Below are 13,020 nucleotides of genomic sequence, written 5' to 3'. Positions count from 1 at the left end.
ATAGGCTGTGAGGCAGGGCTATTTTTGGGCAGGAACGCACAGGAACGGAGCTCCGGCTGGCTCCCGAGTTGGCCACGCCCAGCAGGAACTCATTAGCATAATAGGCCACACCCAACAGCAGGAACTCATTAGGATTGGCTACATTAGGGGTGTGTGGCCTAACATGCAAAGGAGTTCCTGCTACAAAAAAAGGCCCTGGGTTTTGACAACAAACAAGGTAAAGAGAATAAGAAGCAAAAGGTGGGTGTGGCTGGATGACCACACTTCTGGTAACATGGGGGTGCGGCCTAATGTGCTAATGAGCTGTTCTGTCAGGGGTGTGGCCCAGTATGCTAATGAGTTCCTGCTGCTGGGTGTGGCCTGTTATGCTAATGAGTTCCTGCTGGGCTTTTTCCACAAAAAGAGCCCTGCTGTGAGGTATTTGCAAGCTTCTCTGCAGATAAAGTCTTGTTGCTCCGCCAGGACCTCCCAGCCACGATTGATACAGTAATGGAACTGGAAGCCCCTTGTCCATCTTCGGGTCTGCTTTTGAACCATTTCAGTTGCCTCTCCCAGGAACAAGTTGACAAGACCCTGGCAACTGTGAAGCCTTCATGCTAGGTCACCCAGTTCTGACTTATACCCAGGATTGAACTTTGTCGGTTTTAAAGGTGCCACTGGACTCAAACTCAGTTCTCACACTGGTTGTTAACTCTTCTATTACCTGTATGCCAAGTTGCTTCTATGCGCAGGTCTTACCAAATGCATTATCCCAACCTTAGCTGTATTTATTGCTCAGTTATTTTGACTCTAATTAGCCCTTCCTGGCAACTAATCCCCCCATCTATATGTTTCAATGTATCTAAGAAGTGTGTGCATCTACAGGTGTGAAGTCTCTTCGTTCTTGCTTACACCTGGAATTGACTTTTGTTGGTCTTGGAGGTGCCACTGGACTCAAACTTAGTTCTCACATGGAAAGACCATGAGCTGGCTGCTCAGATCTCCCAATATCCAGTCCACCCCTGGCTCCTGTTGCCATCTATACTGAAATGCAGATAGTATATCCCTTCATCTATGCTTTATAGTACAAGTTGGGTCACACTGGATGCTTTAATTCAAATCTGCCATTTCTTTAGGACTCTATGCATATGTGGTCCACACGCATGATTTCCGGTCTTAGGGAATCAGCAGGAAGAGGTCTATTCCTAACTTAGTCCCGCAGGGCTTGTAAGACAGAGATCTTCCGCCAGGTTTATGGTTGGGGACAGCAACGGTTTTTTAGTTAGCTTGGCTCCTCCTTCCTTCCCCCCCACCAGGAAAGGATACTGATTTGTGTGTTGCTGGTGCCATCTGAAATTGTTATATGTAATCTGGTCCAGAAATTACAGCTTGTCCCGAATGCAGCGGCGATTGTATTCACCAAGAATGCAGCGGCGATTGTATTCACCAGGAAAGGATACTGATTTGTGTGTTGCTGGTGCCACCTGAAATTGTTATCTGTAATCTGGTCCAGAAATTACAGCTTGTCCCGAATGCAGCGGCGATTGTATTCATGGGCATCCCGGTGTTGGCACATATTTGACCTGTGCTTCACCACCTGCACTGGCTCCAAGCTGAATACCGGATCCACTTCAAGGTTCTGGTTTTCACCTTCAGAGCCCTCAACGGTCTGGGGCCAACGAACCTGTGGGACCACCTCACCTGGTATGCACCCCAAAGAGCTTTACATTCGGGTGACCAAAACTTACTCGTGGTCCCTGGCCCAAAAGAAGTCCGGCTGTCCTCAACCAGGGCCTACAGTTGACAGCAAAGGTTCTTTACCAGGGCCTCTATGTGCCTTATCAGTCTCCCTATGCCATCGACTGTGTACTGTATGTTGCATTGTATATTGTTTTAATTGCTTAATTATTACTAATTTTATTCACTGTTTTAATGGTTTACTATGTTAACTATGATATACACTGCCCTGAAACCTTCAGAGGAGGATGGTTTATAAATTTAATAAATAATAATAATAATAATTGTTAGCTGTATTGTTAAGCTTATTTTAATTTTATTTTGATAGCTAAACTGAACCTTCATGTTCAGAGCAAGTTTGTATTCAAAGTAAGTATGTCCGATGGCATATAATAGTTGCCTTCTTGTCCTGTTTTGCCAGCTGCCCTGGCAGTGTTTGGCTAGCCACTGTTTGAAACAGGATGCTGGACTAGATAGACTTTTGGCCTGACCAGGTGGGGTGCTTCTTATGTTCTTATCTCCCAGTTTGGTGTAGTGGTTAAGTGCGCGGACTCTAATCTGGGAAAACCGGGTTTGATTCCCCACTCCTCCACTCGCAGTTGCTATATGAACTTGGGTGAGCCATAGTTCTGACAAGAGCTGTCCTTGAAAGGGCAGTTCTTGAAAGAGCTCTCTCAGCCCCACCTACCTCACAGGGTGTCTGTTGTGGGGAGGGGAAGGGGAATGAGATTGTAAAACGCTCTGAGACTCCAAGTGAGCGGGGTATCAATCCAATCTCTTCTTCTTCTTCCTTGTTGGATAAGGTTGTAGGTGTTGAAAGGAGTAAAACCAGATTCACTTCTGCCTTTCAAAACCTTTTATACACTAAATTTCACCTAGTAAAAAAGTTTTAACTATACTTTAGGGGAACCCAGGGACCATTTGTTTAACTCTGTGACACTTTTATAGATGCAGAACTGAGCCTGTGGAATTGGGTACATTTCCTTTTGACTTTGAAAGAGAGACTACTTTGTTCCCTACTGTGGAGCTCGGCTAGAAGAGTTGTTGCTACCCCCTGACCTTGCAGATAGGGCTGCCAGGCCCCCCTGGACACCGGTGGGCGATGGGGGGTAGGATTGCCAGATCCAGGTTGGGACACTCCCGTAAACATGGGGGGGAGGTGGAGCCTGGGAGGGCAGGGATCTCACTGGGGTACAATGCCATAGCGTGCACCCTCCCAAACATCCATTTTCTCCTGTCAAAGAACTTCTGATGGCTCAAGACATCTACAGTCTCCACAATCTTATGCTGGATGTTCTGATCTTGAAAACGGCTAGAAAAAAGACCAGAGAGTGCCTGACCCTAAGTTACTTCCTTGGTGCCTCTCCTGAGTTCTCATATCCAGCTAGGTTTTTCTCCTCCTCATGCTGTCTGGCTGAGGGCCAGCCTGATAATTTGTTGCCTGAGGAAATGGTGCTCCCTCCCACTCATTAAACACAACCCACCAGGAAATTCTGCTGTGCAAGCCACACCAGTATGCATGGGACTTGCACAAGAGCGCTATTACTTTCTCGCACAGCTGCCACTCATTGTGTATACGGGGAGCGTGCCAGAGATCTCCCTGATTTAGATCTTGGCTGCCCCATGGTTTAGATCAGGCTTAGATCTGACTGTCTTCAAATCTATTGTCATATTATCTTTTGTGTTGGAACACATGAAGTTGCCTTCCACTGTGTCAGACCACTGGCCTATCAAACGGCATCCCAAACCCGCCAGCCACCTCTCCTTATGGTAGGGCTCTTCTGCTTCCATGCTCACAATTAATGGGATTTTGTTTGTTTGCTTAATTGCCCTGTCTTTTCAGCCTGTGACTGCAGTGGGAAATCCAGACAGTGCATGTTTGACGTTGAGTTGCTCCAGCAAACAGGAAACGGATACCGGTGCCTCAACTGCATGGACAACACAGAGGGAATTAACTGTGAACGGTGCAAGGAGGGCTTCTACCACCGGCACCGTGGAGATCACTGTAGGCCGTGCGCCTGCAATCCCGTAGGTAGGTGGGTGACTTCAGGAGGGGTAATGGAGAGACCAGAAAGAAAAAGGAAATGAATTTTGGCCGGCTTGGGCGAAGAATAACAAGTTACATCAGTAGCACTGGAGCGAACTGTTGTCATCGGCTGCGGTAACTAAGGGCCGATTAAAAATCTGGGTTTTTTAACTGTCGCGTTTAAAGAGATTTAGCTGTATATCTAAAAATATAACCTGGAGGTGGAGACAAGTACAATCATTATAAAGGTGCGCTCATTAGAGAGCCAGGATGGGCTGTAGTTCCGTGTTAAATGTACACTTGGTTTTATTTTATTGCAGGAGTTTTTGAAAATGTGCAACCTAGACTTACCAACTAGGGTTGCCAGGTCCCTTCGTCTTACCGGTGTGTGGGGGGATCTGGGAGGCATTTTGGGAGTGGGTGGGGACGTCCCTGATGCAATGATGTCATACAGACGTGACACCATCACATTGGTGACATTGGGGGCGACGCTTTGGTTTTTGGGCAGAACTCTATGGTACAAAAACCATAGAGTTTTGCCCAAAAACCAGAGTGTCGCCATGCAACATCACTGTTTGGGGGCGGGGTTTCTCCTGCTGGCCAGCTGGCTGCCGGCAAACAGAAGCCCCCCAAACTGGGGGATTCTCCACCCGGACCTGGGGAATGGCAACCCAGCTACCAACTCTGGGATGGGATGTTTCTGGAGCTTTGAGAGTGGAGCCTGGGCAGGGTGAAGTTTGGGGAGGGGAGAGAGCTCAGCCAGCAGGGGTGTGCTTCCATAGAGTCCGCCAACTGAAGCTGCCATTTTCTCCAGGGGAACTGATATTTGTAGTACAGAGATGAGTAGTAATTCCAGGAGAACCCCAGGCCCCAACTGGAGGCTGGCAACCCTACTGCAGCCAGACATACAAGTGCAGTTTCGGAAACAAACGGGCAGTTCCAGAAATTTGAGTGACACAAAAGTTGTATTACGCTGGCCAATGATTAGGTGTAAAGCAAAGCAAAGTCATCATGGTTCTTCTAGAACCCCAGAACGTGACTGGGCACCACCGTTTCTCCACCCCTTTGCCAAGGACTCCCCCTGTATGCTCCAGGGCTACCATCCACAGTGTTCAGCAATGCCTCAGACAGGAAGGACACATTCCTAGAATGGAGGAGTCCCTTTCTCGTCAAGTCATGTGAAGTTGCCAGCATTGTGAGAAGGCAGTGATACACATACAAGGGAAATGCATGGGTATGTTGTACCAGCGTGTGCTACTCATGGGAATTAGAATCGTGTACTACTGTGCAGTTTCAAACTTTCCTTTTAAAAAGCCCAGTTCTATCGCATTGTTCTGGGCCATTTAGAACAATCTTTAACAAAGTTTTTATCATACCTTTTGGGGTATTGTGGTTAACATTTGGATGTTGCTGTTCATTGATTTTCCTCCCCCCAGGTTTATAGTTGTTAAAAATTATGAGCCAGAGTCTAGGTATTAAGAGTGCATGATATACATACTTTAAATATTAAACACCTTACTAATCTGGTACTGCAGGTTCTGAATGTAAAGGGCTTTCATACTCTATAAACATTTACTTGGAAATAAACTCCATTCTGAAATGATTGGGGCTAAATTCCAAGCACACTAAGTATCAGATGAAGGAAAGGACAGGAAATCTTATTTCCGGAGCAGCCAAAACAACACAGATTTGTTTCTAGGCTGTCTTGGAAAGATTCTGGAATTCACATGGCCTGTAACAGCTGGAGTTCTTGAGGGAGCAGTCACTCTTCCTGCTTCTCTTAATTGCCAGGGAAAGGAGGCTATGAAACATTTGCTAATTCCATGTAACTTTTCCTCTGGTGTTCCTGCTGTCCACGTTACTTGATTCTTGCTTGAACCTGGTCCAATAACGGAGGCGGTTCAATCTCCTGCCTAAAGTCAAAGCAGAAAATGTAGACAATCTTGAATGTTTACATGTAGGAAACACTTTAATCTTGGCAAGGATGAAGTAATTTCACATTAATGGCCGAAATCCATCTATAATGCTCTGGCTGTGGTGAGGGAAAGGTTTCATGTCTCAGCTCGGGAGCTATTGCAGGTATCTGAGGAGAGGAAGAAGAGAGAAACTGGAGGTGGGGGGAATGGCAAAAATAAATCTCCTCAGAAGTTTATTTTTGCCATTCCACTCACCTCCAATTTTCTGTAGCCACTGTATAATGGTTGCAGCACCTGAGCAAGCCAGCCGAACTACAAGTAAGACAGAATGTAAGAGACTTTCAGTAGGCCTCAGAGAGAGTAAAAGATTGTTCCAAATTTAAATCGTGTTGCCTAAATGTATGTTTTATACATGTGTCCTATTTTAATTACCAATCCCTCCCAGGGTTGTCAACCTCCAGGTGGTACCTGGAGATTTCCTAGGATTACAACTGGTTTTCAGGCAACAGAGATTAGTTCATCTGGAGAAAATGGCAGCTTTGAAAGGTGGAGTGTGTGGCAACTGGAAACCTCTGCTCTTACTGTTTATCTCCAGATGACAGCGATCAGTTCTCCTGGAGAAAATGGCTGCTTCAGTGGGTGGGCTCTGTGGCGTTATATCCTGATGAATTCCCTCCCCAAGCCCTACCCTCTCCAGGCCCCAACCCCTAAATCTCCATGTATTTTCCATCCCAGAGCTGGCAACCCTAAATACCCCACTGAAGTCCTTACCCTCTCCAAAATCTGCTGTCCTCAGGCTCCATCCCCAAAATCTCAAGGTATTTCCCAACCTGGAACTGGCAACCCTAATTCCTCCTCTCAGAATCAGGGGTCATTTCCTGCCAGAGCATTTCCTGCCAGTGCTCCGGCACTAAGGAGCCCAGGGGTGGGGTGGGGCCCCCCCCACCATCTGGGGGGATCTAAATGCCTTTCTTCCCTGCCCAATCTTCTCCAGGTGCCCGACAGCCACGGGGCACCTGGAGAACATCGGCCAGGGAACCCAAGCATGTTTGCCTGCCCACCCTTCCTTGCCTTCTCCAGCCACCCTGTCATAGTGGGTTGGCTGGGGAGGGGGAGGGGAAGGGGAGGCAGGCAGACCTGCCCCCTTTTCCCACTGAGCCTTTCTACTTTGGTGGAGAAACTCAGGGAAGTGGGGGGGGGGGCTTTAAATGCCTTTCTTCCCCTTCCCCATCTGGAAGGGATCAGGCAGGGAACCCAGGCATGCTTTCATGCCTGCCCTTTGCCAGGGGGTGTGGCATATGCAAATGAGCTATGCAAATGAACTCCTGCACCTCTTTTTCTACAAAATGACCCCTGCTCAGAATAAACATGGTTTATGTTTTGCGTTCTACTTGTGAAGGATGAAAGGCAGGCTGGCCAATCACTTTGGGGTCATTATCCCCCCGGGAGGCAGTGAGGAGGAAAAGGGCAGGAAAACTGAGACTGTCCGACATGCTGACGTCACTCCCTGTGAGCCCAGAAATGATGTCGGCACATTGCCAGAGACACTCTGGCACAGGGTTTTACCCAAATACCCCAGCATCTCTGGCAACGGACTGACGTCACTTCCGAAAGCACAGGAAATGATGTCAGCATGTCACTGGAGATGAAGGGGAGGCAGGCAGACATGCCCCCTTTCCCCACTGAGCCTTTCTACTTTGGTGGAGAGACTCAGGGAAGTGGGGGGGCTTTAAATGCCTTTCTTCCCCTTCCCCATCTGGAAGGGATCAGGCAGGGAACCCAGGCATGCTTTCATGCCTGCCCTTTGCCAGGGGGTGTGGCATATGCAAATGAGCTATGCAAATGAACTCCTGCACCTCTTTTTCTACAAAATGACCCCTGCTCAGAATAAACATGGTTTGTGTTTTGCGTTCTACTTGTGAAGGATGAAAGGCAGGCTGGCCAATCACTTTGGGGTCGTTATCCCCCCAGGAGGCAGTGAGGAGGAAAAGGGCAGGAAAACTGAGACTGTCCGACATGCTGACGTCACTCCCTGTGAGCCCAGAAATGATGTCGGCACATTGCCAGAGACACTCTGGCACAGGGTTTTACCCAAATACCCCAGCATCTCTGGCAACGGACTGACGTCACTTCCGAAAGCACAGGAAATGATGTCAGCATGTCACTGGAGATGTCATTGTGTTGCTGGCAATGTCCCCCTGCCAGTTTGCCAGGCCCTGCCGAGCAAACCACAACTGCCAGATAGGGCCTGGAGATCCCCCGGAATTACAGCTCATCTCCGCACTACAGAGATCAGTCCCCCTGAAGAAAACGGCTGCTCTGGAGGGTGGACTCTATGGCATTGTGCCCCAGTGAGGTCCTTCCCTTCCCAGTCTGCATCCCTGCATCTCCAGGAATTTCCCAACCTGGATTTGGCAACCCTAGAAAAAGGTAATTAGAAGGTCTGGGGAATTGCTTTGAAATCCTTTCTTCCTTTATTTGCCTACTGGCAATTCTGCATTGGTTACAGGGGCAAGACAGTGGGCTGGAGGCACCACCGCTTTCTCCTTTTCACACTCCCCTCCTTCCATTAACCAGCCATCACAAATAAGAAAATTACAGGATGAGCTCGTCTAGTGTGCTTAAGACTGCCTCTCTGAGCACAAGCAAAATTCCTGATTCCCGCAGGGGAACTATTCCCCAGACTGAGCAGTTTCCGGGGGCCTTTAACCCGCTGCTCGGAAAGGTCCAGAATCCATCAGATGGAAGAAGCGGAGCAGGCCTGGGTCTGGAGAGAGTCAGTAGAACCAGATGCCTTAGACACTCCTTCAACCAGTTTGGTTCTGGCATTTTGCAAAGGGGAAACCCAAGCGTGTAGGACTGCCAAGAAACTGAAGAATGAGTAGGAACGATGCTGGAGGCGGCCTCCAGGCTGCTTGGCTTTTTTCCATGATATCGAGCAGAGGCACCTATAGACCCTTCTTAAAGGGTTTTCTGTGATTACAAGAATATGTTGGGGAAATAGTCAAAAATGCTTAAATTGTTCAGAGTGTCAATGGATCTTGCTTCACTGAATGAGGAGACTTTCTTTCTGTTAAAAAGCTTTATTTCTAAGGGTAAAGGGTATACAGGAAGACTACAAATAAACAAAACATCTAAGAGCTACATTTCTGCTGCTCACTTCTCAAAGCATAGTCACACACTTCTCAAGTAATGGTGGACAAACACCTTCTTCTCGACCCCTAGAAAGGAAGTCACCTGAAAACAGTAACCAATCATTGTTTGTAAACACACTCAGATTCCCTGGCTTTTTCCAGGTCTGACGGAATTAATGTCTGCCAGGTTTTCCTACCAGGTCATTCTAAACAATAGCATAGAAAGGTAAACAAGTTAACCCTATAGTGGCTGGAATCTGAGACCTTGCAAACACATACATTTCCAACAATTCGGGTTTCAGATCTGAAACCCTGATGACTCTTCTCATCTGCAACTGAGGTCATCATACAGGCAAAAATGGGTAACTTGAAAGGGATCTTGAGTTTCAATAGCATTAACATATTTGGCCTTCAGATTTAAACTAGCAGTGTTCACCATGCTGACAGATTTCTAATATCCCTGCTGTTTAGATTTTAAAAATCCTAGGGAGATGTTTCATGCAAGCTAAGGAATCCCCCAGGTTGGCCGGGGTGGGGGGAGAATCTGAAAACAAAAGGGGCTCCTCCTCCAAACAATCTCAGCTGAGATCTTGTAAGACTATGTTGCCAGACCTCAACTGCCATGATGGAGCTCCTAATATAGCCCTGGTTCTCAAACTGTTTTGTGACCCCCCAAATGGGTTGTACCATTCTTGCAGGTGGGCCACAAGGCTAGGAGTGAGAAGGAAAGGTCGAGGTGTACAAACTAGGGTTGTCAGCTCTGGGTTGGGAAATACCTGGAGATTTTGGGGGTGGAGCCTGAGGAGGGCGGGGTTTGGAGAAGGGAGGGACCTCACTGGAGTATAATGCCATACAGCCTACCTTCCAAAGCAGCCATTTTCTCCAAGTGAACCTGGGGATCAGTTGTAATAGCAGGAGATCTCCAGCCAGCCCTTGGAAGTTAGTACAAAAACTGAGGGTCACAGTGTTAAGAAGATACAGAAAAATATATGACACTGTGTAAAACAGATGTATGCTTAAGGTAGATCTATTTTGTGCTTTCTATTTTTCTTTTCTTAATTTTTCTATACTATTATATAAATATTGGTGCCAAGTATTACCAAACATAGGTTGACCAGAATAATACATCAAAGTACAGGTTTACAATATGTCCAAACATTCAAACAGCACCTTGTCAGTTTCACCATCACTAGAGTCCTGTGGGACTAGTCATTGTGAAACTGACAAGGTGCTATTTGAATGTATATCACAGTCCTTGAAAAAGATTGTATTCTATACAGGTAAATTACTAGAGTCCCCTGGGACTAATGATTGTGAAACTGCTGTTTGAATGTTGGGACATAGTGTAAACCTGTACTTTGATGTATTATTTTGGTCAACCTATGCTTGGTAATACTTGACACCAATATTTATGTAATAGCATAGAAAAATTAAGAAAAGAAAAATAGAAAGCACAAAATAGATCTGCCTTAAGCATACATCTATTTTAGACAGTGTCATATATTTTTCTATAACCACTTGGAGAGTGGGAGCCCTAGTTACAAACATAGTCTCAACTGTTTGAATGCTCAATCCAGTTAGGAAAAAAAGAGAGTTTTTCCTGGCTGTTTGGTTTCTATGTATTCTTTGGGATTTAACTGCACCATTGAAGTCGTGTATATATTATAAATCCTACCTGGATTTCACAACCAGCTTTTCGCATAGTCCCGAGCAACCAATCCGGCCGTGGCAGGTGAACAAGCAGCAGAGAGGCACTTGAAGAAACAGAGCCAGAAATGTTTGGGGAATTTGTATACTAGTCTCGGGTTGCCAGGTCCCCCCCCCTCTCAGCCACTGACCGTGGGCAGGGGCAACAAGGGAAGTAACTCCACAAATTATATGTCATATCTCTCTCTCTCTCTCTCTCTCTCTCTCTCTCATTTTCAATGGAGACAGGGCTTGCTCTCTCAGAAGAACCGATTTTGCCCTTGCTTTGCCCTGCCTCCCTTCAATATTTGTTGTACTGCTCCAAATGTTACGCCGTGCTTCTTTTAAAGCCATCTAAAATAGCAGTTGACTTAAAAAAAAAGAACAGCTCATGGACTAATATGCTGATGGCCACAACACTTTGTTAGGTGGGTGTTTACTGCCTCTGCTACTCCTCCACCAGCTGTGGGTTTGTGAGAACTTGCTGTCATTAAAATGCTGTGGGCTTACAGTGTTATCATCACTACTGCTAATTACCTCGGCTCTTCTAGGTGATGTAAATGCTCTGAGAGGATTCAGTATCACTGCCGTTAATTATAGTCAAAAGGAATGGAAGGAGGCACATATCTCACTCAAGGCAGTTTTCTAAGGTGGTGGTCTTTGTTTGAGCTTGAGTCTGAAAGAACTGCGGGAAAAGACTGCCTAATTCAGGCACAAGAGCTTGTTTTATGTTACTGTCTGATGGCTGCTCTAAATGCCTCCTTCACCTGTCGCCAGGCCTGGAGCCTGTACAGTTGCCAGCTCTGGGTTTGGAAATTCCTGGATATTTGGGGGGGGGTGGAGCCTGAGGAGGGCAGAGTTTAGGGAGGAAAGGGACTTCAATGGGGTACAATGCCATAGAGTCCACTTTCCGAAGCAGACATTTTTTCAGGGGAACTGATCTCTGTCACCTGGAGATCAGTTGTAATCCCAGGAAATCTCCAGCCACCACCTGGAGGTTGGTAACCCTATCTGCAGTGGATCTTGACCCTTTCCCCCATTGCTTCTGATATGTCTGTCACATGGCAGAATGGCAGGATCCTTGGGCCATGGGAGTCAGTTTCGCCACAGCGTTATTTCTGTTAAATGATTTACATGCAGTGCTATTTTTCACCAGTTTCCACTAGTTCCCCCTTGGGAGAGCCCTCCTCAAAAGGAGCCAGTACTCCATACTGGTGAATACCACCACACACACACACACACAAAACAACCCAATGAAAAGTTGTTTTTTTGAATATGTGTTGTGGTATCTTAAAGACACGTTTGTTTTATCATATGGTTTTTGTGAGTTAAAATTCACTTTTCCATGGGCAACTGGTGAAGGGCCTCTGTCTCAAAAACGTTTATACCACAATAAATGTGTCAGTCTTTAAGGTGTGACTTATTATAATTTGATTTGTAACATATAAAACAGTCCACAAGTTAAATGCATCTTACTGAATTGGGACTGTGTTTTAAGACGTACATAGCTCCTAGCAGTTTGTCAGTTCGTATCTTCCTCCCAAAACACCCGAAAAAACCTTTTGTCTGGGTTTTCTGCAACAGAAGCATTTCCTTTAAAAATAAACCTGTTGACAACCTTTTGTGTTTAATAAACACCGGTTATTTGGGGTCCACTTCCAGGTGCGATGTGAAGAGAGGGGCTGCGGCTGTGCAGTAGAGTATCTGCTTTGCACACAGAAGGTCCCAGTTTCAATTTCCCAGCGTATCCATTTGCAGCAGAGGTCCCTCACCTTTTTGGGCCTGCTGGCACATTTGGAATTCTGACATAGAATGGTGGGGGCAGCATAGAGTTGCCAGCCCCCAGGTCTGAGTGGGGGATTCCCGGGTTTCAGGGGCTTCTCTCCACCGCCGATCAGCTGGCTGGTGGGGGAAACCCTGCCCCTAAATATTCTGATGATATAAAGTTGCTTCAAATGTTCATGTGCGAATAAGTGGCCCCTTTAAAAAGCTACCACTGGTTTCAATCCCATTGTAGCTGAATAGGCATTTTCAGGGCTTTTTTGATAGAAAAAGCCCAAATGAGTTCATGCTGGGCGTGGCCAACTTGGGACCCAGCCAGAACTCCGTTCCTGTGCGTTCCTGCCCGAAAATAGCCCTGGGTATTTTGCTTATTAAAACACGTGTACCCAACTTGTCCCCACAAATGGGACTCAAAAGTGACTAACAAAACAGTTCTCTCTCTCTCTCTCTCTCTCTCTCTCTCTCTCTCTCTCTCTCTCTCTCTCTCTCTCTCTTTTTGCGTGTGCGCGTGTTCCTTTTGCCTCTTATTCTGTTCACCTTGTTCGTTGTCAAAACCCAGGGCTTTTTTTTGTAGCAAGGACCCCTTGCATGTTAGGCCACACACCCCTCATGTAGCCAATCCTAATGGGTTTTTGCTGTTGGGTGTGGCCTATTATGCTAATGAGTTCATGCTGGGCGTGGCCAACTTGGGACCCAGCCAGAACTCCGTTCCTGTGCGTTCCTGCCCGAAAATAGCCCTGGGTATTTTGCTTATTAAAAC

General features: G+C 46.6%; 1 protein-coding gene across 1 annotated transcript in view; it reads left to right on the top strand.

The window, feature by feature from the left end:
- LAMC2 (laminin subunit gamma 2) overlaps positions 1 to 13,020 on the top strand; it is a gene marked incomplete at its 3' end in the record, with an annotated part of 52,464 nt that overhangs the window by 14,828 nt on the left and 24,616 nt on the right. Inside the window, exon 2 of the mRNA XM_015423843.1 lies at positions 3,560 to 3,748. Coding sequence (XP_015279329.1) covers positions 3,560 to 3,748 — 189 coding nt within the window. The remainder of the gene's footprint in view (positions 1 to 3,559; positions 3,749 to 13,020) is intronic.

This window comes from Gekko japonicus, unplaced genomic scaffold (assembly GCF_001447785.1).
Source record: "Gekko japonicus isolate JY-2015 unplaced genomic scaffold, Gekko_japonicus_V1.1 scaffold281, whole genome shotgun sequence".
Lineage (NCBI taxonomy): Eukaryota > Metazoa > Chordata > Lepidosauria > Squamata > Gekkonidae > Gekko > Gekko japonicus.
This window is presented reverse-complemented; position numbering and strand designations above follow the sequence as displayed.